The sequence below is a fragment of the Salvia miltiorrhiza genome, chromosome 7, assembly GCF_028751815.1.
Source record: "Salvia miltiorrhiza cultivar Shanhuang (shh) chromosome 7, IMPLAD_Smil_shh, whole genome shotgun sequence".
Lineage (NCBI taxonomy): Eukaryota > Viridiplantae > Streptophyta > Magnoliopsida > Lamiales > Lamiaceae > Salvia > Salvia miltiorrhiza.
In genome coordinates this window covers 49,558,417-49,584,588 of record NC_080393.1, presented here as the reverse complement: position 1 = coordinate 49,584,588, position 26,172 = coordinate 49,558,417, and the positions used below count along the sequence as shown (strand labels likewise).

At 35.6% G+C, this 26,172-nt stretch overlaps 2 protein-coding genes across 19 annotated transcripts; one reads left to right on the top strand and one right to left on the bottom strand.

Annotated features, from left to right (window-relative positions):
* Positions 1-2,063: 2,063 nt before the first annotated feature.
* Positions 2,064-5,997, bottom strand: LOC130994624 (endoglucanase 25-like). The gene is made up of 6 exons (XM_057919685.1): positions 5,291-5,997; positions 4,292-4,602; positions 3,544-3,996; positions 3,109-3,244; positions 2,846-3,018; positions 2,064-2,749 (listed from the first exon to the last, which is right to left on the bottom strand). The coding sequence occupies exons 1-6, from the start codon at positions 5,658-5,660 to the stop codon at positions 2,348-2,350; spliced, it is 1,845 nt and encodes a 614-aa protein (XP_057775668.1). The 5' UTR covers positions 5,661-5,997; the 3' UTR covers positions 2,064-2,347.
* Positions 5,998-19,623: 13,626 nt separating this feature from the next.
* Positions 19,624-25,705, top strand: LOC130994623 (uncharacterized). Of its 18 annotated transcripts, none has more exons than XR_009091836.1 (6): positions 19,624-20,001; positions 23,628-23,743; positions 23,888-24,021; positions 24,097-24,602; positions 25,201-25,303; positions 25,411-25,705. XR_009091836.1 is itself a non-coding variant. In XM_057919684.1 (4 exons), the coding sequence occupies exons 1-4, from the start codon at positions 19,876-19,878 to the stop codon at positions 24,381-24,383; spliced, it is 657 nt and encodes a 218-aa protein (XP_057775667.1). In that variant the 5' UTR covers positions 19,634-19,875; the 3' UTR covers positions 24,384-25,705. The 18 variants fall into 18 exon arrangements, 2 of the variants coding, with proteins under 2 accessions (XP_057775667.1, XP_057775666.1); XR_009091837.1 differs by having other exon boundaries at positions 25,190-25,303; XR_009091838.1 differs by having other exon boundaries at positions 25,190-25,323.
* The last annotated feature ends 467 nt before the right edge of the window (positions 25,706-26,172 follow it).

The window sequence follows — 26,172 nt, the reverse complement described above, 5'->3', positions numbered from 1 at the left end:
ATAGTATGTCGTGTTGCGCAATATACACCATCTCATCTTCATTATTCCAAATGTCCTATCTATTGTGTTGTGTGCCCTCGTATGGCGCAAGTTCAATAATTCGTCCGTTGGGGTCGTACAATCGTTGGACCCCACTCCTTTACGTGATATCTCACACCTTTGTATGGTGCTAGGAAGTCCTCGTTGTTGGCATATCCGTTTGTCGCATAGGTAGTATGAGCCTTGTGCATAAACAACAACAGTCTCAATTATAAAATCAGACTACTTATCCACATAATTGATGCATAACTAAATAGAAAAGAGAAAATATACTATTGTTCACAGAAGTTGGTACTCTTAGGGACTTTGAAGCCGTTTACTTTGTTAAGGGCATCACGTTAGATCCTAGAGTCCCTCCACCCAGATAGAACGTAAACAAATTTCAAATTTTGATCACACATCGCTAGGGTGTCAGTTGATATCTGCCCTTTCTGCGTTCGATATCTCGACTCATCACAATTAGGAACCATTACATCAATGTATGTGCCATGTAAAGCACACAAGCAGCACTAACAAAAGCAAAACATGCAAATAAACAAAGCCAATATGGATTAGTCAACCGCAAAGCTGATAAGTTTGCCCAGTCTTGCACAACTTAATTACTTTCATTTTTTCCTTCATTTAAAAACATGAAATATCAAAGGGCAGAATATATGTATATACATTGAACCACTTTCACTGTGGATCAGTCGAGTCATCGGCCACATCGTTTAGTTTCACTAATAATATATCGTGCAACCGCAATACAACTTTTAGGACCGCAAGCACGTAGTGAGAAATTATTAGACCGAATCGCCAAAATACAAATCCAACTACTCTATTCTTCTTATGATTGGCCAACACAGACAAAAACATGGCCACCTCATCCTCCACATTCACGTATCGATCATTACTAAGACCACCTACTTGTCTCAGTAGCAAGCATGACCTACCAAAGGCATTTCTATCCATCTTCAGGTTTACGATACAATCGGTGTCGTTGAACCCTACCATTCTATCAAGATGCTTCACCTTATCAGGGATCCGGTGAAGCATCCCAAACGACTCAACTATGGCTCTTCGCTTTCGTTTTCAAGTTCTGGACCGTTCTATAGAATTTACTACGATAATTAGTTGCATCATTTGTTCTTGTAGAATTTCCTCAACAACCAAAAACACACATGCATTCCTATTTTCCATAATCAACATCTATGTGAACAAAAAAAAAGGGAGCATAATTTAAATAAATTATTGGCGCATGCGGAAGTCTGAAAAACAGAGCAAAGCAATAGTAGACAACAGTTGGTTGTAGATCAATTTGACACAGTTCATGAGAAATCGATAGAAATCAAGTGAGCCCACGCACCCATGCCTTCACGGCAATACCAGTCGATATCATTTATGGTCATTCTTTCACACTTTCGTAATGACACGGCAGAAATATAATGGGCAAAGTGAACTTAATCGACGTCTTAAATGGAGTGGAGAGGCCCTGCTCAGACAATACCTAAACCACGCGAAGATCCTCGCAAATCCTAGTAGCTCTTCGGCGATTGAACGAGCTCGATTGTATCTACAATTCAAAGGATCGAGTAAATTTCAGGTCACACATTACAAAATGGAAGACTTCACTCACGATCAGAGCTATCGTACTCAGGCTTGAAGGGCTTCGCCGCTTGTTCCTTGGACCCAATTTTTCGAAATCTATAAAATGAGCGGCCCAATTTGAGAAATTTGAATTTTTTTTTTTCAATCTATGGGACATGGGCAAAATTGAGAGATCAAAATTACAAGTCGAGACACTGTAGCAATAGCACTACTGTAACTGGAGGTGACCCCGCTCGTGTTTCCTGTTCCTGAAGCAAGCATCACATTCACAATAAAAAAATTTAGAATGACATAAATTTATTCCGAAAATAAAACAACCCTTCATGACTCATAAGAACAAAGAATTAAAATAATATTGTATCAGGGTAAATCAGTATAACGTTTATTCTGATCACTTTAGATCAGTATAACCTAAGGAAAGAATAAAAAGCCCCAAATTGGCAGTTCATGTTCAAACTCTATCGTTCAAAAAATACTATGTTGGTATTCATACATATACATACACACTATATCACAATTTTCCAAGTAAATTGAGGTTGGAAAAGATTCATGTTTCCAGATTTGGGCCATTTTTCCAAGAACCAGCACAACCCCCAGCTATGTTCCAACATCTTGAGCTACTGTTCCTTCCTTCCAACGTCCCAAATTTAGCAAAAAACACCATGACCGAGCATCCGATTCGTCCAGTCACACGGCAGACAGAAAGAGATGAAAGTAAGGCCTATGGCTTCCAAGGAGCTGGTGGTGGTGGTGGTGTCGGAAACATGGGTGGCACAGCCGAGAAAATCGTGTTCTTGTCTATCCCCACAGTCTTTTCACCAGATAGAGCCACAAGGGCTGCAACTAAGCCGGCATTGCCTGCAAGTGTTGGCTCTGTGTAGTTGTAGTTTGAACGAACATCACGGAATCCATCGTGTTTGTCAGGACCAGCAACCATAGCTCCAACAAGAATATTAGGGTTCGGCTTGGATGTGTCCCTCCATTTCCATCCTCCCTTGCAGTTGTACTTAATCTTGTTCTTCGGAATGGAGGCTCCTCTGTGGTGGACATGCTTCGGGTAATGATTGCCGAAGCCCACAACATAGCTCATCTTTCTGGGATTCTTACCAAGGATGTAATTCATCTGGAAAAATGGGAGCAGAGACACCAGTTATCATAAACAATCACCAATATTTAAGTCGTAACAACATACTTCACATATGAAGTGCATCATTCGTACCTGAGTCTCTGCAAATTCACGGAGGATGTCTGTTGAGTAGAAATGAGGCCCACAATACCAGCCAGGCGTATCGGCAGCTTTCATGTAGTCGCTAAACAATGTAGCCAGGAAAGCTGCATTGACAACGTACTGAAGAGGCTGAGGGTTGCCATGATTTAACTGGATCATGCCGCCTGTTCATGATTACCAGAACAGTAACTAAAATTTCCAACGGGAACAAACCACTTATTCTGCACAAGATGCTTTATAGCAAAATAGATTACCTTTTGTCCTGTTAAATGATGTATAATATGGCAGGAACGAGCACATAAATATGCTGGTCTGGTTGTGGAATGTTTTCAAAATCTCTTCATAAGGATAGCCAGGGCTCAGGAATAACCTTAGACGACTCAGAAGCACCTGACAGACATTCAAAAGACAGTTGTGCAATTGATTAGTAAGATTTTCACACAAGAAGTAGATACTAGACAGGAAAGTTATGTAAGTAATGTTGCAGAAAAAGTACAATACTTTCCCATGATGATGGTTGATCAGATTATTTTTCACAAATCATAACTCCAAAATATAAAAAAGAGAGGAGAAAACCAAAAAGCAATACCAATTTGGCATTTTGGAAGTAACAATAAACTAGCAAAGAAGACTGAAGTTGTAACCAAGTCCCAAGTCAGACAAAACAAGAAAACATTTATGGTTCTTACTTGGGCACCAGCAAGCTTGTTGTCCCAATTAAGCACGCCATAGTAGGGGCCTCCCCAGAACGCACCAGCATGCTTGGCAATGCCGGGAGTTGTAGCGAGCTGAAGATACGAATTGTTACCCGTGGCATAGTACAACCAAGCAGCTCCCCACACAAACTCATCATAGTAACCCGTAGAGTTATAGAAAATTGCTGCCTCATTACCAACACTATATCTACCACGCTGATCCCTAGAAAACTTAAAGAGAGTCTTGGCACCATGGACAAGCTTTTGTGAGTATGCCTTGTTGTCCTTGAAAACTATAGATGCAGAAGCCAAAGCAGCAGCCATCTCTGCGGCCAAATCTGAGCAACTGTGACACTCAGTAACAGGTCTATCGTAATCAATGTCCTCCGGCCTCATCCAACAGTAGTGATCATTCTCTGTCCCACCTGTTGTATCCCCTTGTCCCACCTGCAAATAAGAAACTATAGATGCTCAATACTTTTCTTAAGCCCATGAAAAATCAACATAGCTGGTTAAATAAGCAAATCTATCCAGAAGTCTTTTAAACAACAGAAGCTGTGTTAGGTTGATCGATTGATCAGGCATATTCAAGCAAAAGAATAACGCATGTCCCTTTTGACATATAGCTAAAGAGAGGCAAGACATCAACAGAAGCGTAGGAAAATCCCAAGAAACAGAAAATTTTCAACATGATACAAGTGAAGTTTCATGGGATTGGTTTTCTACAGTTCCCGAGTTATACCTGTGACACAATTCTGTCAATAGTATCGGCAGTGTGATTAAAAGTCTTGAGAAAATAATCAGTTCCCCACTTGATTATATCTTTGACATGGTTAAGCTCTCCAGCTGCTTCGAATTTGTCCTTGTACTCAATCACACTCCAACTCAACATCGTCATGGCAAAAGATTGCGGAAAGTTGAATTTAATTGCATCTCCGGCATCATAATAGCCACCAGACAGGTCTTTAAACAAAGTCGAAGAATCAGATTTTCCGTCATTCACACAAGAGTTGCCCCTCCACGATACATTATTGTGCTTCGGTAGTTTTCCAGCTGCGAATACGAGTATCATGAATTAGACTGTGCATTAGTTGATCAATCAGAGACATAATAAACTAATGAATCGGCAAAGAATTCCAGTGAGTTGGACTAAAAACCAAAGCTCCAGCCATATAAGCTTTCAATTTCATCATTTTTCTAGTGCAAAAGATGCATTATATCAGATATAGAGCCTTCCTTCAGATTAAATTATACATACTTTCCCAATAGATGAAAACTACAATATAATAATCAAATCACAATAATTGACTAATTCAAAGTTTAGACAAAACAAAACATCATCGAAAAGTGACAGGCAGCAAGATTAGAGTCATATTCCTAATACTCTCCTCTTTCTACACAAATCGACTAATGATCCCACTTAAAAAATAGTACTGATAATAATAACAATTAATTAATATTGCAAGTAGAGATTGGAAAAATAGTACTAATAATAATAATAATTAATTAATATTGTGAGTCGAGTTTGGCCGCCTATGATACAAAGTTTCCAAAATTAGAAAGGGATTAATTTTGTTGGACGTATCCAAATGGCAAAAAGGAACTAAGTATAAGAAATGCATGAGTATATAACCCCAATTTCCAATCTCGTAATCAGAAGTTTTTAAAGAAATTCATCAGATCAAAAAACATAAACCTAAATTTACCAGAAATTCACGTTTCAAAAAATATGTATACTCACAACGCTGAGCATTGAAGAACATGAGGGCTTTGTTCAGCGCCAGCGTGTAATTATCCGGTGGCGGCGGCTTGGGGTGGTGGCGCGGCACCGTCTTAATGATCAAGATGATGAATCCAGCGAGCAATCCGGCAGCCAAAATGGTCCCCACAGTCCACACAAAGATCTTCCTGCTAACGATAATGCAGCCGAGATCCACATACTTCTTCTTCTTCTGCTCGCCGGGGCCCAGCAGCCAGCTCTGCTGCGTCTCGTCGAGCGGCCTCGACAGGGCCGCCCTGTCGTAATCCTGCAAGTTCCGGCTGCGGTCGTCGTCGGTAGCGGAATCGGCCGCTATCTCCAGAGGCCCTCCCCATGGATCCCTACCGTACATACTCGCACACTTTTTTCCTCTCGCAAACCAAATCTTCAAAAATTAAGAGCTCAATGAAGCTAGGTTTGGATCTGCAAAATTAATAGATGATGCATCTGGTAATGTAAGATCAAGTTTTTAGTTAGAGAGATGCGGAAATGGGTGTGGGTGTCTCTCTCTTTCTGTTGAGTGAATGAATCTGTAGTGTGAATGAAGAGAAAAAGAAGGGGACTGTGGTGGACTGTAATAATGGAACTGTGGAAGAGATTTGGGCTGTGAAGTTGCTGTATTTTGGTATTTGCCTATATTTATTTTATTAATATAAATATTGCACCGAATAATTATGGAAATTGGTCTGATGAAACTTGAAAGTGAGTCACTACCCGACTAAGCGACAGTGACAGTCTGTCTAATTCTTAAAAAAATGGTTTTCTAATTCTTAAAAAAATGGTTTTCTTTAACATTAGTATTTACTGCGAACCACAACTGTCGGTACTGTAAATTCTACGTATCTACCTAATTGATCGCGATTACATACCTAATTGATTGTGATCTCATTGAGAAATAGGGGCTTGTATCTTTTTTCATTTGACCTTTATATTTGCCTATTGACATATATTTCATGGATAACAAATTAATTGTAGGAAATGACTCATTTATATGCATAATAATTCAAAATGCGGACAAAGTTTTGCAATAAGTGGACACGGTTTATGGGAAAATATTTTATTGAGCTTTTATGGGCATATATGAGCTCAAGTGTACGTTCTTGTTAACATTTTAGGGTACCTTTAATTTGACGAAAAATGAGATAAAAATATATGTTCACTTATTTTTTACAGGTAATTACACCAAAAAAAATACTACTAATATTCTTACTATTTTTTATTTTATTATTTTTTCTTATCTATCATTTTTTAATAAAAAATTTACAATCAAAGTAAATATACTCTTACAAGTTTATTGTTGTCTAAATCTATGTAAGACTATTTCAAGTTAATAAATTTGTTTACGCAATAAACTATGAGATTATTTACAAAATGAATTAAATGACCAGCTGATTCAATCATCTACTCTCTCTTATTCAGTTGTAATTTGCCATTGACTTATAGATCAAATTCTTAATACTCCCTCGATTCCGTTTTGAAGAGTATGAATAGTTTATAGACAAATTTTAATAATTAATAAGTGAGTGTGTTATGAGTGAAAAAATTAAGTTCACTTTCGTATTAAACGTTATAAATAATGGTGAGCTATGATTATAAAAAACATAAAAGTATTAGTGATGGGTCATAACCAAAAATAAATATGTACTATAATTTTATGGGAACGAAAAAAAAAAATGAACCTATTCTTATCAAATAGAGGGAAGTCTATGATTTTTAAGGTTTTAGATGAGACTACAACTCTACTTTCATTAATTCTGCCCACTACAAAAAATAAATCTCGATTTGGATCATGCAAATTTCCACCATTTAGATTATTCATCATAGAGTTTATATACTATCAGGTCTAGTATCACGTTAGTCCAATTGTTTTTATAAAATTGGGCTCTGTGTATTGAACTTATAATTATTGTGGAACTTGATTGGTTAATAATATACGGCAATAAGTAAAAAAATATTAATAATAATACTGGTAGTTACAACCGTACTATAATTATAATAGAGTGAATTTTGAAAATAGCCACTCTGAAATACTCCCTCCGTCCACGAAATAAACTCTCAGTTGGGGTTCGGCACTGACTTAACTAGGGCTGGTAAATCGGTTAACCGGAACCGGTTAAGGGCCATTTTCTCAATTTGTCCGAATTTAACCGGTTAATTCGGTTAATCGGTTAACTGAATTAACCGGTTTTTATTTTAAAAAATTCAAATTTGTAGAATGTGTGCAATAAGATTTGAACTCTTGAGCTTTGAAAGAAAGAATAAGGTCTTATCCACTGCACCAATTCATAACTTATGATAATTTAGAACAAAAAAAAATTATAGATACTTGAAATGTTAATGCATTATTTAAATTAAAATATTAAATTATAAATTAATTAATTTAATATAAAATAAACCGGTTAATCAGTTTAACCGGTTAACCGACCGGTTAAACCGATTAACCGATTAGTGATGAACACACTAATCGATAATCGAACCGAACCGATAAAAATCGGTTATCGGTTAACCGAAAAAATCGGTTTTTTCGGTTCGGTTACGGTTAAAAAGGTGTTGTGGGTGGGATAAAAGGGTAGTATTAATGACTTTTGATTACTTTTCTTAATCTTTCATTAGCATAAAGGTATTTACACCATTTTCATTCTTTTTGCTTTTGATTTACTTAAATTATTTACATCCTTTTTATTCCTTATTTATTTTAGATTCTACTTATTTTCTGCCATTAAATAAATTTAATTAAATAAACTGCCCATTAAATAAACTGTCCATTAAATAAACTGCCCATTAAATAAACTTAATTAAAGAAATCGGTTGGAAAAAAAAGTGCTACAAATAAATCAGTAAAATCGACGCCAAGTTTATGAGGCAAAAGTTGTTCTTTTTACTAACCATTCCAAAATTATCAGATTACAAGTACCGAAAATTTTGGAGGGAATTTTAGAAGACATCACCTAACTTCTAAACATAAATAAATAGGGGCATTTACTGCTGTCACAGCATTCATTACAAAAGAGAATATGACAAATTTAAGAGCAAGGCCTAAGTTAACTAATGAAGATAGAATTTCTTTGGCTCAATGGCTGCTCCAACACAGCACATATGGAAAGCTCCATTATGGTGCGAAGAAGCAGGCTGCCGAGAAGTTCCACGTCGACTTGAGGACCGTTTGGACGATCTGGAAATCTGCCAACTCACAACAAGCCCTCGGGTTACCTATTCAGTTGAAATCAACGAAGAAAGGGTTAGGACACAAAGATAAATGGAAGATAGACGCAAAAAAGGTGAAGAAATTGTCCGTGTTACAGAGATCATCCATAAGAGTGATGACAGGTAATTTAGGGGTTAGTAAATCACTTGTGCATGTGTGGGTGAAAGAAAAGAAGCTTAAACCTCATACAAATGCAATCAAGCCTTTCTTGACCTCTGAAAATAAGTTATGTAGGCTTAAATGGAGCTTGAATCAACTTAGTGCAGTAAATGAAGCGGGGTTCATTAAATTTCAGTCCATGTTCAATACAATACACATTGACGAGAAGTGGTTTTATCTAACAAAGTGTAAAGACAGATACTACCTGTTACCTGGCGAAAAAGAACCTTATAGGAGTTGCAAATCAAAGAGATTTATCGATAAAATAATGTTTATGTGCGTTGGCAAGGCCAATCATAGATGCACAAGGAAACATTATTTTTTATGGTAAACTAGGGATTTATCCCTTCATAACCGAGGAAGCAGTAAAGAGGAATTCAAAGAACATGATCAAAGGCACATTGGAAGTAAAACCCATTCCAAACATCACCAAACCTATAATTTGGGACTGCATGATCACAAAGGTTCAATTATTTATGTTTTGCTATCAGATTTCTAATTATGAATTCATCATATAGCTTATGTTTCAATTATTGACAGATGGTTCCTTATTTTAAGGCTAAATGGCCTGAATTTGCAAGCAAGGAGATATTCATCCAACAAGACAATGCAAAGCCACATATAAAGCCTGATGACCCGGAGTTTTTAGCAGTTGCAAGACAAGATGGATTTAATATCCAACTTGTCTGCCAACCTGCTAATTCCCCGGACACCAACGTGAATGACCTCGGTTTTTTTAGGGCAATCCAGACATTGAAAGACCAGAAACCAGCCAAGAATGTGGAAGAACTACTCAAGAATGTGCAAGAAGCTTATGAAGAGTACCCTCCAGATAAGCTTAATCATGTATTCTTCACATTACAGAGTTGCTACCATGAAATCATCAAAGACAAGGGGGCAACAACTATAAGATCCCCCATATGAACAAGGAAAGATTAAGCAGGCTGCAGATTCTACCAGATGTACTAGCTGTTGAGGAACAACTAGTACATGAAACAATTCAGTTCATAAACATGCAGGACATTGAAGAGATAGGTCAAGGCAGCATAGATGTACTAAGGCAAAGGCTACAACAGGTGGTTATCAGTTAGGATAGTAGGAAGCATAACTTTTTGTTAAGGTTTACAAACCCAAACATATGTTAATCTCTCTTTTTGACTTGTTTGAAATGTAAATCATGTTTATTTAGCTGCTATACACCTAATGTACCTCCAAAACTAGGCTTACAACATAGTGGTGGCTCATCAATGTGTATAACCCCTGCCCTCAGAAAATACTCATCATAGGGCTTTTTATTTAAGTTCATGCAGTATCATTGTTCATAATCAGTTCAAGAACAACACCAAGGCATCACCAGCCCTCCAAATGCAGTAAAATATACACAAATACTCATAAATCAGTTCAAGAACATCACCAAGGCATCACAGGCCCCCAAAAGTAGTAAAACATACACAAATCCTCATAAATCAGTTCAAGAACATAATCAAGGCATCACCAGCCCCCAAAAGCAGCAAAACAAACACAAATACTCAGAAATCAGTTCAAGAACATCACCAAGGCATCACAGGCCCCCCAAAAGCAGTAAAACATATACAAATCCTCATAAATCAGTTCAAGAACATAACCAAGGTATCACCAGCCCCCAAAAGCAGTAAAACAAACACAAATCCTTAGAAAAATTTCATCATCGGATCAAGCATGGATCAATGTAGTATCATCCATTCAAAATCAGTTCAATAACCAACAAATGGCATAAACGTCCCACACACATAGTAATAGGAACATAAATCAGTTCAAGAACATCACCAAGGCATCACCAGCTCCCAAAAGCAGTAAAACATACACAAATCCTCATAAAAGTTTCATCATCGGATCAAGCATGGATCAATGTGGTATCATCCATTCAAAATCAGTTCAATAGCCAACAAATGACATAAACGGCCCACACACTTAGTAATAGGAACATAAATCAGTTCAAGAACATCACCAATGCATCACCAGCCCCCAAAAGCAGTAAAGCAACACAAATCAGTTCATGAACATTACCAAGGCATCACCAGCCCCCAAAAGCAGTAAAACATACACAAATCCACAAAGAACGATTTCACCTGATTAGAGGAGATGTAGGTGACCCAAAAAATAAATTCCTAGGGTTTGCAGCCTCCGAGCACGGACAGAGGCCTCCAGCTCCTTTCGCACGGAGGGCGGCGGCGGCAGAGGTTCATCCACGCTCCGGCCACTGCTAGCAAGCCAAGCACCGTACCCACCATCATCGAGGATTACCGCCTTAGAGATGCCCACCCATTTCATCCATTTTTTACTCTCATATTGGGCGAAGTTGTAGAACTCTGCCTCTTCCAGAGATCCGGGTTCTGGAACCCTAGCTTCAAGAGATCTCGTCGCTGGGACCCGATCAGTAGTAGATCTAGTCGCCAGGAGCAAATGGATCTTAGATCGAGGCGGCGGGACCCTAGATTCAGTAGCAAGCCACGGTTGTTGGTAGTCATCAAAAGAATCGAGTTGCATGCCGAATAAATTAGTTTCCGGCACCATGGATTATGTTTCTGGCACCAGGGACTCCGTCTCCGGCACCATGGACTCAGTTTCCGACACCTCAAGCCCAAGGAAGGTGGCATAGGATTTTGCCACCGATTCCATGGACGGGAGGTCGGTGGATCCCGAATCGTTCTCCACCGATGGTGAAGCCCAGACAAAATTATCAGATATCTGTGATTCAGACATAGTTGAACGGAGAAGAAGAAGATGAGAAGAAGAAGATTGGCGAAGAAGATAGATTTTCCCATAAAGGGAAAGAAATGAGATAGAAAGGTTACAAATGGGCCGATATAGGTTATTTAGTGGTTTGGGTAGGATTATTTAATTAAGGTGTCAAATAGGTTAATTATTTTAGATTAGCAAATTTAATGGTAAAGGGTAGTAAAACTTAAAAAGAATGGAGGGTATAATTGTCTAAAAAGCAGAGTAGGAGTTTATTTGGTGGATAGAAATTTAAGGGCAAGTAAGAGTTTATTTCGTGGACGGAGGGAGTAATAAATTTTAAAAATATCCACTAAAATAAAAAAATTAAAAATTAGCAATACTTACCATTTTACCCTTGCATATAAAAATTTAAAATTGCCCGCGAATTCACAACCAGTCGAATTCACAGTTGTCATTAATTTTGATTGTGAATTCAAGATTTGAAACTCGAATTCACAACTGAATAGCTAGTATTGGTTGTGAATTCAAGTTTTAATGTTTGAATTCACAACTAAAAATAGTGTTAGTCGTGAATTCACAACTATAAATAGTGTTAGTTGTGAATTCGCGTGAATTCACAACTAGAAATAGTGTTGGTTGTATATTCAAATTTTATTGGTTGTGAATTCACAACTAGAAATAGTGTTGGTTGTGAATTCAAGTTTTATTGGTTGTGAATTCACAACCAACGCTGGTAATTCAATTGTGAATTCATAATTCAGTTGTGAATTCATCGAGTTGGTTATGAATTCTAGAACATTAACCAGACAAATTATTCAATTTTCGAGTTAGTTGTGAATTCATCGAGTTAGTCGTGAATTCACACAATTCTCAATTTTCATATCCCCTATTGGTGAACAAATCAGCACGCATATTATTTACATTATTTACAAATCAGCACGCATATTATAACACATCAGCATTCAAGCCAAAGACTAACCATAACAAAGATTTTTTATTTTCTTCACAAATTGGCCATCCAACTACACAAAAATCTCATCACTTATACAAGAAAAACAGGCCAAAAACATCACAGAAGATCTATGTAAGTTAAACTGAAGCATCGGAAATCACAAAGTGACTCCTTCAGAACATTGAAGCGTTGAGACTAATCCCACCGCCATCGGTAACACCTAATGCAAATCCATAAGCCATAAAATCCATGCAAGACAAAACCAATCAACAGAAACAATTCATTCCACTAGAGGACGATGATGATGACGACGAAGGCGGTGGCGGACGGGCGGCGAGGACGAGAGAGAGAGAGAGCGGTGGTGGGGGGAGGAAGGAGAGAGAGAGAGAGAGACCGAGAAGAGAGAGATAGGGGTTTAGTGTGAGTAGTTTTTTAATTTTAATCTTAGGGGCAGTTTAGTAATTTAACAAAAAAAGTCGATAACTTTTAAAGTTTTATTTGAGTGGATAAATTTTTAAGTTTACTAAAAGAAAGTGACTACTTTCATATATTGACTCATGATAATAAGATCCTCCTCCTCTCTCTATAAAGGGGAGCTCATAAATTGGACTCTCTAATTTTTATGTTTTCTTCAAAGTAAATGCATTTGTAGATTAAAATAAATATTGAATTTTTACAACAAACAATTCATTAACATTAAAATTCAACCTTAATTAGAAAAAACTTACAATAATTTAAAAGATTACATTATTTGAACTACGACTAAATATGATCAATGTTGGGTTGATGCCGTCAGTTAAGTAGTAGCTCATAGTGTAGTGGGAGTCTTCCAATTACCATCTTTGTCAAATGCACTTTAACGATAGGATTAGGGTGGCAAAACATTGATAAAGTCACTTTGAAGAAGGTGGAAAACTCTAGTTCTATATACTCCATCTAGTGTTGCCACCGGTTCATGAACCGTCGGTTTCGGGTTCGAACCGGTGGTTCAGGGTCGAAAAAATATGAAACCGTACCAGGTCTGCCTGTTCTGTTGAAGGGCCGATTTTTGGGCTCTGAACCGCCGGTTTCGGGCCGGACCGAAAATCGGCGATTTTCGGGCTTTTCCTTTTTTAAATATTTTTTTTGTATTTTTTTATGAAATTAAATTATTTGTGTTGAAAGTTTGAATTTTTTTTACTTTACAAGTGTTGAAAATTTTTAAAATTACTCAACTTAATAACTTACTCCCTCCGTCCCACGAATCTTGACAGGTTTGGTTTTGGCACGAGAATTAAGGAATTGTAGATTAGTGTTTTAAGTGTGTAGTTAATAAAGTATAAAAGTGATAAAGTAGGAGAGAGAATGTAATAAAATTGATAAAGTAAGAGATGGAAGGGAATAAAAATGATAAAGTATGAGAGAGAAAGTAATTACCTTATTTAGAAATGTGTCAAGATTCGTGGGACGGATGGAGTATAATTTATAAATATATGTTGTGTTTTTTAAATTTTGAAATTACGCAACTTAAAAATCTTAAATAATATAATAACTTACAAGTGACAATCAAAATAATTCTTTATGTGTGAAAATTTATAATAAGTTGTAAACTTGTAATAATTTTTATGTCATATTTTTTTAAAATTAAATGTCTTGTATTGAAATAGTGAAAATTGAAATACAATAAAGGAAAAATAATTCTAACACATTAACAATCAAAATAATGCATAAAAATTGATATCTTGATTGAATTTATTCTATGTACAAAAAAAATATTACAAGGATACAATCTTCAAAATTGAATAAGTAAACTAACTAATATTAACTAAATAACTAATTCATTATACTAATTCCAAAATAAAGTTGTTTTACAAGGGGAAAAAAGAATCAAGGGCTTGAGCTCATTTTTAATATAAATATTAAAATTGAGTGGCCTACGTATCTTCATTGAATAATGAAGAATCAAAGCACACGTAGTTTTCTTACCTTAACTTACCTAATCGTAGGCCTCCTCGGTGTCGGATCTTTTGGACTCAGTGAATTCATCATTTGGGCTCTCGTCGGCTTGATCCCATTGGTTCTCTTGAGCTCGCAACTCGGCTTTGGACCAATCATCAAGCAATATGGTGGCCTCCATGTTTCGAGAATCCATGTTGCTTCTTCTTTCGTCCAAGACAAGTCCACCAACGCTAAATGCTTGCTCGACGGAGACCGTGGAGGCCGGAACCGCGAATAACTCCTTTGTCATGATGGCGAGTATGAGATATTCCCTCTCGTGCAAGGACCACCATTTCAAGACGTCGAATTGTTCACCACCTACATTTTTTAAAACAAATGTACTGAACAAATATATATCTAATTCGTTAGTAGTATAGCTCATTTGTATTTGCATAAATGAATAAGCGGCTTGAGCCCATTGGTTCGAATCAAAATCACTTTCTAAGGAGGAGCCAAATTGACCTTGTGAACTACTAGTACCTACACTTGAAGAGTATGATGGGTTTGCTAGCATATATTTTTGTTCATATTCATTAAATAAGGCCCTAATTGTGCTATCTATTCTAAGTTTAATAGCATTTAATTCGGGAAGGTGCCATTCTATTTCTTGATTATTTGCTAATTTTTTCTCAAAAAAAGATATTTCCTTAACGGCACCATGATAAATTCTAACATGCGATAAACACCGGCAAATTTCATTGTAGGACCTAAAATCTTAGCAACTACAAAAACATCGGGAATTTCAATAAAATATTTAAGCCACTTAAGGACCATTTCATATGATATGTCGTACAAATCTTCATTTTTACTACAAGCATTTAAAGCAATAGCAATATACATGCAATGTCCAACAACTTTAAAACTAGTGCAAGAATAAACATCGGATAAATCCGTAGTTGCATTTTGAAAAAAACCTTTAAAAGTTGAAATAAACTACCACATTTTGTCCAATAAGAGGGCAATAAAAACAAGTTAGCATCAGGAGTTTGTCTAAAAAAATCACATAAATGCTCAATATAATTCATGGTATATGCAAGCATGCCATATGTTGAATTCCAACGTGTAGAAACATCTTTAACTAAATTCGTATATCGATTTTTTTTTACGACAATATTTTTATATTTTTTTGCCAATACTCGCTTTTCTATGCAAAATATTAACGGCTTGTCTAATGGGATCAACACTATCATTAATAAGAGTATAAACATCTTGTACACATCGATTTAAAATATGACAAATACATCGAGCATGAAAAAACAAAAATAATCAATTGAGCAATGTTGGTAGCATTATGTGTTTCATTAAAATCTCTAAATACAATTAAACGATTTTGAAGTAACCAACTTTCTTCAACCCAATGACAAGTAACACTCATATAAGAAGTTTTTTTTTTATAAGAATCACTCCATATGTCAGAACATATAGAAATTTTTTGATTTAAACGGTTAACATATTTCATTAAATCACGTTTTTTTTTTCTAGGACTTGTCGCCTAATACGCTTGCACATAGTAGTTCTACCAAATTTTTTTGTGGCGGGATTATAAGCATTTTTCATAGAATGTTCAAAAGTCATTTTGTCGGCAAACATAAAAGGCAAATGCTCCATAGCGCAATAACGAGACATTATATCTTGAGCATTTACATGATCATATTTTCATAAAATACTACCTTGTTCATTACCTTGTTGATTACCTTGGAAGGCTTGGGGATGTAGTTGAGTTTGAGTTGTATGGATTCCAAACTCGGGTTTATGCTTATTCTCCATGTGCCTTTGGAAGGTGCCATAACCTCTTCTCGCCGTCCATTTGTAAACGACATCACAATAGTTACAATAGGCCATGAACTTCTCGGGAGCATTTGGAGCTTCATTTGGATATTTTTCTCTAGGCACTTTCTTAAATTTTTTAAGGAAAATGTCAGAAGTAAGTGATTTAGCCTTACCCTTACCCTTATGTTGTGCTTGATCGGCTTCCTCCTCCGCCTCTTGGCTATGAAAATGACGTGCATAGGCTTCATCCTCCTCTTCTTAAAGTTTTGTAGCATATTGTTCACCCACCAAATTGGTAGCCTCCCGGCGTCCGCCATAAGGTCCTCGTGAAACGGGCGCTTTTCTCCTAGAGGATGATGATGGAACTTGAACATTTTTAGGATAGGTTGGAGTGCTACCAATATCTTCGTCGGATTCGACATTGATAGACTTGCCACGGTTACCACGTCCTTGAGACATGATAACAAGTAGAGAAAAGTATAGAGATAATAATAGATATTAGAGAGTCAGTAACAATTAATGTAAAGTAAGAGTGTGTGTAGTGCTAGTGTAATTGAAATATATAGTAATATATAATAGATAGATAATAGATAGTACTTAGTACTTAGTAAGTTAGTAGTTAGTAATGTAATGTAAGCAAGAGCAATAAAGTAAAGCAAGTGTGTGTAGTGCTAGTGTAATTGAAATATATAGTATAATAGATAGTATTTAGTACTTAGTATTAATATAATGTAAAACAAGTGTGTGTAGTGCTAGTGTAATTGAAATATATAGTATAATAGATAGTAGTATTTAGTAGTAGTAATATAATGTAACCAAGAGAGCAATAAAGTAATTAAGCAAGAGAATAACAATAGAATTATAGAGTAAGAGCAATAGCACATAAAGAATGGAGGAGAATTAGAAGTAGAAGAGAAGAGAGTGTAGAATTGGTAACACAATGGGATGGTTTTGAAGGTGGAAGAATGAGGGTATTTATACATAAAATTGGGTGAGAGAAATTTGAATTTGAATTTGAAAAAAAAAAATTAAAATTCGGCCGAAACCGCCGGTTTTCGGGTGGTTAACCGGCGGTTTTCATCGAAAACCGCCAGTTAACCGCCCAAAACCAACGGTTCCAGCCTCGCATGTCGTGCCTAGCATTGCTGCCTACGCCTGCCACCCTGCGAACCGGCGGGCCGCGGGTCGAAAAAAATTGAACCTGAACCGGCCCTTGCCTTTTGGCGGTCTGGTTTCGAAATCGGCCCATGGTCAACGGTTCTGGCCGGAACCATTGACTCCCGGACCGTTTTCGGGCCGAACCGTCGATTCCAGTTAGCTCAGGTCATCACTAACTCCATGACTCGCTTTTTTTTTCGTCTGTCCCATTGATAATGACTTATTAAAAAAATAAAAAAAATAAAATCACCTTCTCTCACAAAAAGTTGTGGGATCCACCATTTTCTATCACTTTTATCTTTTAATCACTCTTTTTCTTAATAATTGTGTCGAACCGTAACAAGTAATTATCAATAAGACGGATGGAATATTATATAGATATTGATGAGGACGGAATCATGAATTCTCTTTTTTAGGGAAAGCCCAAATAAGATGTTTTAAATCCATATAAGGCCCAAATATATAAGCCATACATGATTATAAATAAACTATTATATTCGTATTATTTGATATTGTCATAGGTTTAAAGCCACGTTGGGCACATTTGAAGCTAGCGAATACAAATTCAGGTCCACCATAGCCGAGGCATGTAATTTGGCAGAGCTGCGACGAGTCTGAAGAAAGTAGAAAGTCAGATCTGAAAGCGAAAGTCAAAATTAAAGAAGTAACAAAGACACAAAGTAGGCCTGAAAATTGATCAGAGCTGACCACTATTGCCAGTACTGAGATATAAAAAATATATGTAATTAATTTGAACTCTTTTATCTAGACCAAGTACTCTTTTTTTCTTTACTGATGTTTTTCCCATTGAGTTTTCGTCATAAAGATTTTAACGAGGCTTGGACCAAGAGACCTACATTAATGGGCCCTTGGTATTAGGGTTTAGGAGGTTTAGCCTATAAATAGCAAGGAATATTCAAATATAAAGACATTAACTATTCCTCTATTCTAATTATATGTATACAAAAAAAAAAACTATTCCAACATTCAAAATGAATACAAAAAATGAGAAACTATTTCTTTTCTACAATCTTTACAATTTCTTCATGTTTTTCGTGTTTCTGACATCTGTGTTGGTCATAACCGCCTTCACCAGTTAAAATATATGGGTTTTTTTTTTTTTTTTTTTTTTTCAAATTTTCTCTCTTTTTTTTTCTTTGTATTTTAATTCTTTTCAAAAAATTGTTAACTTTGATTCATGGAAAATTATTTAGTATCGATATTAAATTATAAGATTACGAGAAGATCTTTAATTTGATGTAAAATTATAAAAATTTATTTGAAAATAAAAAATTATTGTCGTTTAAATTGTCAAAACTATGTCCATCTATCTCTAATGTTGAACATTATACATTCTTTTTATTTTGTTTTCATTTGCTGGTGAAAAAATAGCTAGATGCCATCCTTTTTCCTTTAATAAATAAGTGGGCGCCATCTTAAAATTAAAATTAAAAATATTATATATTTGTATAGATTTGTTTATTTATATAAATATATTTGTTATTATATTTTTTTTTATGTTATTCGTACTTTTTTGAACTTTTTAATTAATTTTGGGCTATTTAAATATAAACTTTTAATAATAATAATACAGTTTGAACTTTTAATAGTTTAAAATTGTTATATTAAATGACAGATATATGGTTTAATGTTATTTGCTCTAAATGAGATTGACTTAAAATATTTGCTTTATAATTTATAAATTTTAAATTATTTATTTTATAATTTATAAATTTAATTATTATTATTAAACAATTGATGAGTTTAAGAATGATAAGCTTAGATTCTACTGTTTGGAATCAATTTAATCACATGTTCGCAGATACTTGAAAAAGAGAAATAAACTGTTGTATTAATTATGATTGTATAAGTCATGAAATACAAATGGATGATATATATATTTCAGTATTTTCCTGTATAAAACACGCGTCCCTCATGTACTAGCTAACGGTCTCCGAAAACCTATGTGTCAGTAATCATTGGTGTTTGTCGGGATTTTTGTCATCTTTTCCAGCGATGACCGAAGTCAAGGATGAATGTATGCACCCCTGTCAGATCCGCGCAAATTTGTTTCATTCTTGCATTGCATCACAACCCTGTCATCCCATGATGTTCTCCGCCCGTTCTTTTGTTACCCTCAGCGTTGGCATAGTCCGCCCCGATCCTCACTTCTGTAGATGGACACGTGTCATGATCTTAATGACTCCACGATTTATTCCTCATCAACAATATTTATTAAGTTGATAGTATTGTTATTATACACTATTTTAAATTAAATATTAATATTTAAAGTAACATAATTTTTTGTTATTAATTAATACTCCATAATTTATGATATTTTGATATGTTTACATAATTTAAAATTTAATAAATAAATATATAGAATTGGATTTTAGGTTTTATGATTCGAACCTCGGTTGGGGGAGCTGCCATTTATGGTTGCTGTAAATTGTATATAATCCTAAACAAGATCGCAGAAATTCTGTCTCAATTCCTTCTCCTTTCGATAGCTTCCCCTTTTTTCTTGTCTTCTCCGCTTTTCTTTCGCGTAGGAAATCACCAAATCGCAGCGCACAACGGATGTCTATGTGAACACTTTTACGCATATTGGGTCTACAAACACCGATGCTAAATACGAGCTTCAACGGCAGCGGCGGCCGTGTAAAAGCTGAGGATGTAATTTCGAAGCTCAAAGACGACGGTGATTTCGATCGGCTTCGTCGAAAGATCATCCGTAAACTCAAGGTTAATGTGAGTTTTCTGCCTCAGTTACTGGCTTTCAATTGGCGAATTTTGTTTTTCTTTGTGCGCGCCTACTTTGCAGCGTTTCGCTTAATACAGCTGCTGTGGTTATTGCGAGCTGAGCTCTTTCCGCTGCATGTTTTGGTGATTGTAAATTTAACCAGTTCTTCTTGCGAAGAGAACTATTTATAAAGTTGAAATTTCTAATTCCTTAATAAATGTGGTCTTGTTTACTTTATCGGATAAGGATGGATTGTTAGAGTACTCTAACTGTGTGGTTAATTCAGATTTGATTCACTAATTAGGCGATATGTATAGTACCTAAAGTGGTGAGATATGAATATGATTCATCTGTCGTTTTTGTTGATAAATCGAGTATACAGAAGATGCATATATTAGTTTTATGATTTCCAGCATTCAATCCAGAATAAACAAGTAAACTTTGAACTTTTATATTTCATTTTAGGCAGTAATATGAATTTGCTACTAAACTATGGCCTGATATGGATCTGTGCCACCAAATTCTCTTCTTGACCACTGAACTATGTTAACTATGCCAAACCATTTCATTTTAGGGAATAATATGAATTTGCTGCTAGACTGATATAGGACTCCTGTTGAGGAATTTACCCCCAATGTTTGTTCATCTTGAAGGAATATTCCACTTAATCTTTTATTTAGTGAGTGACTTGCAAATATAGTGTGTTCAGTGGGTGATTTACTATGGATAAAAAATGTTTGGTACCCATGTCTAAATTTGGTCATAGTTTGGTTGGAAATTCATTTTTGTTCCTTTGTTTATTTATTTTGAGACGAGGTTTTGATATGTCTGGTGCAATGTGAAAGGTTGATGTTTTTCCACTTTAGTTTGTTCTGGACAGTGGACAGTATTCCATCTAATACCAACATTGTGAGTGCATGGTAATGATTAAGCAATGATTATGACATGCGTATTTGATGACCCAAATGCTTGGAAATTGCAAGTGGTTTTACCATTATCATGTTAGTGATTTTACCATTATGGAACAAACAACATCCACCCATGTTCTTGTGAAGGTCCTGTTTCTAGTCTTGTATGGTTCAGAAGGAAAAAAGAAGATATTATATAACTTTTCTACGGGCTTTGGGAAAAATGATGAATGAACTCTGTTGTGGCACACTGGCACGAGACTTCAATATAGAGTAAAACAATCTAAGATAAATTGAGATAAACGGGTTGTTGGATGGCATTAATATAAGAAACATATATACCTTTCTCCTTTCATTATCCAGTTGCCCTATCTCTTAATCCTCTTGCTATCCACATATATGAGATTTATGATACACCTTTATGCACTTTGAAATGCAAGACTAACTGTCTCGTCCTTCATGGGGAGTGTGCATAAGTGAAGCTTGTGTTAAGTAAGAAAATATACTTGTAGAAAAAACCTAAAGGTTGGTTATGTAAAGCTAATCTGATATGTGTTATTTAGAAGAATGTACGTGACATCTATGCTGGTAGGAGCTGAACCAGGTTGCTACAAGGCCAAAAGTAATGGTAGTAGCATAACAACCATTTATTGTTGTAGATAATAGTATCAATTTATCGAACTACTTTCCTGTATGGACAACAATACATACCTATTTTAAATTCAGCTAAAGAGTTGGATGAAGGTTACAAAGTGAACTTCTTAAATTGTTCTCTTATGGATCAAGAACTTAATTAATTGTGATTTTTCCCATATTGTTGAAGGATGAAGTAATGCTGGATTGTCAGTGTTACTAATGTCATCAAAGCTTGCAGTCACAGCACTAAAATACTGTCAAGATGGGTACCAAACAAACTATTTTTGTATTCAAAGACATAGAAGAATTTATTATACCCCAAAATAGCTGAAAATGACAGCAATCTGAAAATGAAAACCTTGAAATTGATTGTCATGATTGCTCTTAGCTAATAAATAATCCCCTAAATATTCGCATTTATTTATTATATTTGTTCATTAGATAGTTCATGAATGATATTAAATAAATACTTGCACATTATTTAATTGTTATTTATGCTGTAGCATCTTACGGTATCTCTAGTACTTGCTATCTTTATGTAAATCAACTTGCAGCACCTCGTGTCTTTTTCTGGAACTGATTTCAGTTTTGCTTAAACTATATTGCCATATAATTCATGAATGTGTGAGTTATCCCAATATTTAGGTGTAAAGAAGTTGAGCTATGGATTCACTTATAGACACAGGCAAAATTCGATACTACAAATATTCCCATAATTTATGTTTTCTTGTTGTAAGCGTCAATGGATCACAATTTGTACTTCCTGGAAATTGACAGTTTGGCCACTTTTGATTTTTGTTTGATTCAATGCCAGGATGTTGGTGCAATTGACACCTGACCAAGGATGGATAATTCTAGGAACTTTATGTTATACCAAATCATAACTGCGAATCTTGTTTTCGGTAAAATATATTGTTGGAGTCGGCTCCCGAATTGTTGTATCATGATAGAAATGGAAATACAAAATATGAAGTAAAATATAGGGGAAGATAAATTTGGCCTGATTTTTTGTTAGATTCAAAACCATGACTCTGGTGTAATTGCAACATAAGCAAGTACGGATAGTTATAGGACCTTCATATTATACCCAATCATAACTATGTGAATATTAGTTTTTGGTGAAAAAGTATCGTTGGAGTTGGTTCCAAAATTGTTGTATTGTGATGGAAAGAGAACTCAGAATATGAATTGAAATATACACGAAGGAGAGATTGTTTGGCCTAATATCTGTTATTCAATGTCCATGGCTTTTTTAAAGTGCGACATGTGGAAATTTGGATAATTATGGGATCATTTTATCATACCTAAATCATAACTGTATGAATTTACGATGAAGTGCAGCTCAGTTGGTAAAACGCTTCCCCTCCAACTTGTAGGTCGGGGGTTCGACTCACCTAGTGTGTGATTGAGCGTGTGTGAGAGTGTAACTCTCAATAAAGAACCATAACTGTATGAATGTTATTTTTGGTAAAAAGAAATATCGTTGTAGTTTGTTCTGAAATTGTTGTACCACGATGGAAAGAGAACTAACAAATATAAAGGCAAATGTACATGTGAAATGAATATTTTGGCCTAATTCCTATTAGATTCCATGCCATGACTTTTATGCAACTGCAACATGAGTATGTGCGGATAATTATAAAGGAATTTTAACCATAACTATATTAATTTTATTTTGGTGAGAAAGATCATTGGAGGAATATCATTTTAGATTTAAGGCCCTAAATGAACGATGACAAATATCTATTGCATTCGACAATGTAGCATTGAACATAGTCTCTTTATGGACGTTTCATTAGTCATAGATTCTAGTACTTATACCATTCTTCTGATTCATAGGTTGTCAAAAATTCTGACTTGGATGTTTTAATGGAGGATTTCCTGCTTGGAAATGGTTTAATCTGTTAATTTGGTATGTACTGTCCATGATTCAGAACAGAAGAGAAAGTTGTATAGGATGGTGGTGATAATTCATTAGATGTCTGTAGCACTCTCTTTCATAGTCGTTAATGCTTCTTTCTTTCTCTGCCTTTCGCTTTCAGTTGTTTCTGCCTTCTAATGCATAATGTTAGCTCCGTAATTTTCCACAGGAAGAATTGCGAAGCAATATTATATCAATGGTGAAACAATCAGTATCACTAAGTCGTCCAGGCGCTGAGTCTATGAAACCACGCCAGCTTTCTGATGCAATACACCAAGAAATTGGGTAAGATAACTTCTCAGATTTGCAGCTGACACAAATATACATATTGTTGCGTGAAAGACTTGCATGAAGATTTTGATAATCTGTCAGAGTTGCCACAAAATGTTCAGTTCTTGAAGTTTCATCTGAATCCTCTATATATTTCAGGGACAAACTGATGAACCAAATATCTGATGGCTTGTGGAATATAATTAGATCTGCTGATGGCATGCAGCCTGAAATAAAAGAAACTGTACAGTCAGTTTATGATAAATTATCAAATCCCGAAGGGAAGGTTAATGGTGAGTTCTCTTCTCAAAAGGATTCAACACCAGTTGACAAGCTAGTGATCGGAAATGCTACTGGCCCTTTTGCAGCTGTTGGCACACTTACAGATGAAGAGTTAAATGACCCTCCAGGATTTGGTCCAACTGAGAGGCGAAACAAGGACCAAATGAACCAAACAAACAATATTGGTAGGCCAAACCGTCGTAAACGAAAAGCAATAGAAGAAAACAAGGGAGACAAGTCGCAGTTGGAGGATTTAGCAGAGCCTGACAATTTGGATTATGGTGCTCCACCTGGCTTTTCTTCTGTTCTCAAGCATAAGCATTCAGTAGATGCCAGTGATGAAGATCCTGACGTGCCTCCTGGATTTGGATGAGTAAAACATTCAGCTCGAAGTTTCAGCATTATATGACTTTTTGACATGGGGAAGGATTCAAATCTATGACTGGATCTAATCTTGAATCTAGAGGGCCATGATCCCAAGCTTGGGTTTTGACAATTTTCACCATAGAATCATTGCCATCCAATTTTATAGTAATCCTTTTTAGTACATGAAAATGGATTTACAACTGGCTCCATCCAATCTGAGGCTAGGGTAAGTGTACTCTTTTGCATATATTTTTACTATAGTGATTTGATCAACTTCTCACATTGACTCCAAAACTTAGGCTTTACTATGAAACCGAACTAAGGACTCCCTTAGACTGACCTAATTTTTTGTCTTTTATCAGCTGGATTAAAATATTTCCGGTTGATCTCATGCCTTATGTAAATCTGATTCGAGAAAATTTCTGGATCATGGCTGATTGATAGTATGTATACAAGCACTTAGGTACTGCTTACTAACGAAGTCCCTTTAGTAGATTTTAGAGAGTGTTTCAAATAAAACTTGTTACCGTGAGCCCGGTGAATACTCTTGAACTGAACCTATAAAGTAATTGCACCAAACAATTACATAGAACTCTACATCCAGCAAATATTGCAAAATTACTTATAGTTCAGTGCATTTACTATATAAGTGCAGGAGTTCTCGTAGTTCGCACAATAAGAAGTTTTTATTTGAACTAGACCCTGTTTAGTATATGTATCCACCAGTGGCCTATGATATGCGATTTCAAAGTTTGGATTATTTGCATGGTTGAGATTCATGTATTAGCATGACTACTTAACAAATTCATTCAGTTGGTCTGCAGGGAAAGAAGGTATGGAGAGTACAACCCGATACACAATTGACATTTTAGATATTGTTAGATGGTATCTAACGTTGATAGATCGCCAAGCTTTAGGGAAGCACATGTGAGTTGCATTCTAAAAATGTAATTTTTGATCTGTTTTCGATTTGTTTCACTTGGTAGGTATCCTCTCTAGGTTGAAAATTTCACTTTGTATGTATTACTTCCCAGGATGGAAGAAATGATTCAAGGGGATCGTGCTTGTGTGGAATTTTCTGAAAAAGAAAAACGATCAGGGTATTGAAAGTGGTCAGTCTTCAAGTGATTCAAGATTTGCAGTTGGGTGATTGGCCTCAAGATGAATAAAAGCAGGCAGTATTTGCGTACTTACGTTTTCATGTTTGTTTGTTCTTTTTGTTTTTGTTTTTGTTTGTTTGTTTGTTTTTTTTTTTTTCATGTTTCGTTTATAGAATTTCAATTGTACTAATATATAGCAATATGAATGTGCTTCCACATGTTCTGAGAATTTCATCTGAACCTCCCTTTATGCTTGTATCTCTTTCAACCGACGAGAACTTAAGTTTGACGAATAGGTCGAATTTTGCATTTGTAGTATGAATGATGTGGTAGTCATGGGCCAAGCTAGTGGTGCCACCGGGCCGAAAACCGCCGGTTCCGGGCCGACAGGAGCATGAACCTAAACCGGCCCGCCTTATTGTTCAAGGGCCGGTTTTCGAAACCTGAACCACCGATTCCGGGTCTACCGGCGGTTTCTGGGCTTTTTCTTTTTTTTCAATTTTTTTTTATTCTTTTTTATGAAATTAAATGATTTGTGATTAGATTTCAAAATTTTTATTTAACTTAAAAATCGTAAATAATATAATAACTTACAAACAAATTTAAAGGACAATCAAAATAATTCTTATATAGTTATATTATATGTGTGAAAATTTAGAATTGTGGAAATTTATAATAAGTTATAAACATAAAAAA

Coding starts and splice junctions, on each gene's coding strand:
- LOC130994623 (XM_057919683.1), top strand. CDS start 19,876: ATGCTAAATACGAGCTTCAACGGCAGCGGCGGCCGTGTAAAAGCTGAG. Junction 20,002..23,627: donor TCCGTAAACTCAAGGTTAAT/GTGAGTTTTCTG, acceptor AATTTTCCACAG/GAAGAATTGCGAAGCAATAT. Junction 23,744..23,887: donor GCAATACACCAAGAAATTGG/GTAAGATAACTT, acceptor TATATATTTCAG/GGACAAACTGATGAACCAAA.
- LOC130994624 (XM_057919685.1), bottom strand. CDS start 5,660: ATGTACGGTAGGGATCCATGGGGAGGGCCTCTGGAGATAGCGGCCGAT. Junction 3,245..3,543: donor ACAAGCTTGCTGGTGCCCAA/GTAAGAACCATA, acceptor AATGTCTGTCAG/GTGCTTCTGAGTCGTCTAAG. Junction 2,750..2,845: donor GTGAATTTGCAGAGACTCAG/GTACGAATGATG, acceptor CCATTTTTCCAG/ATGAATTACATCCTTGGTAA.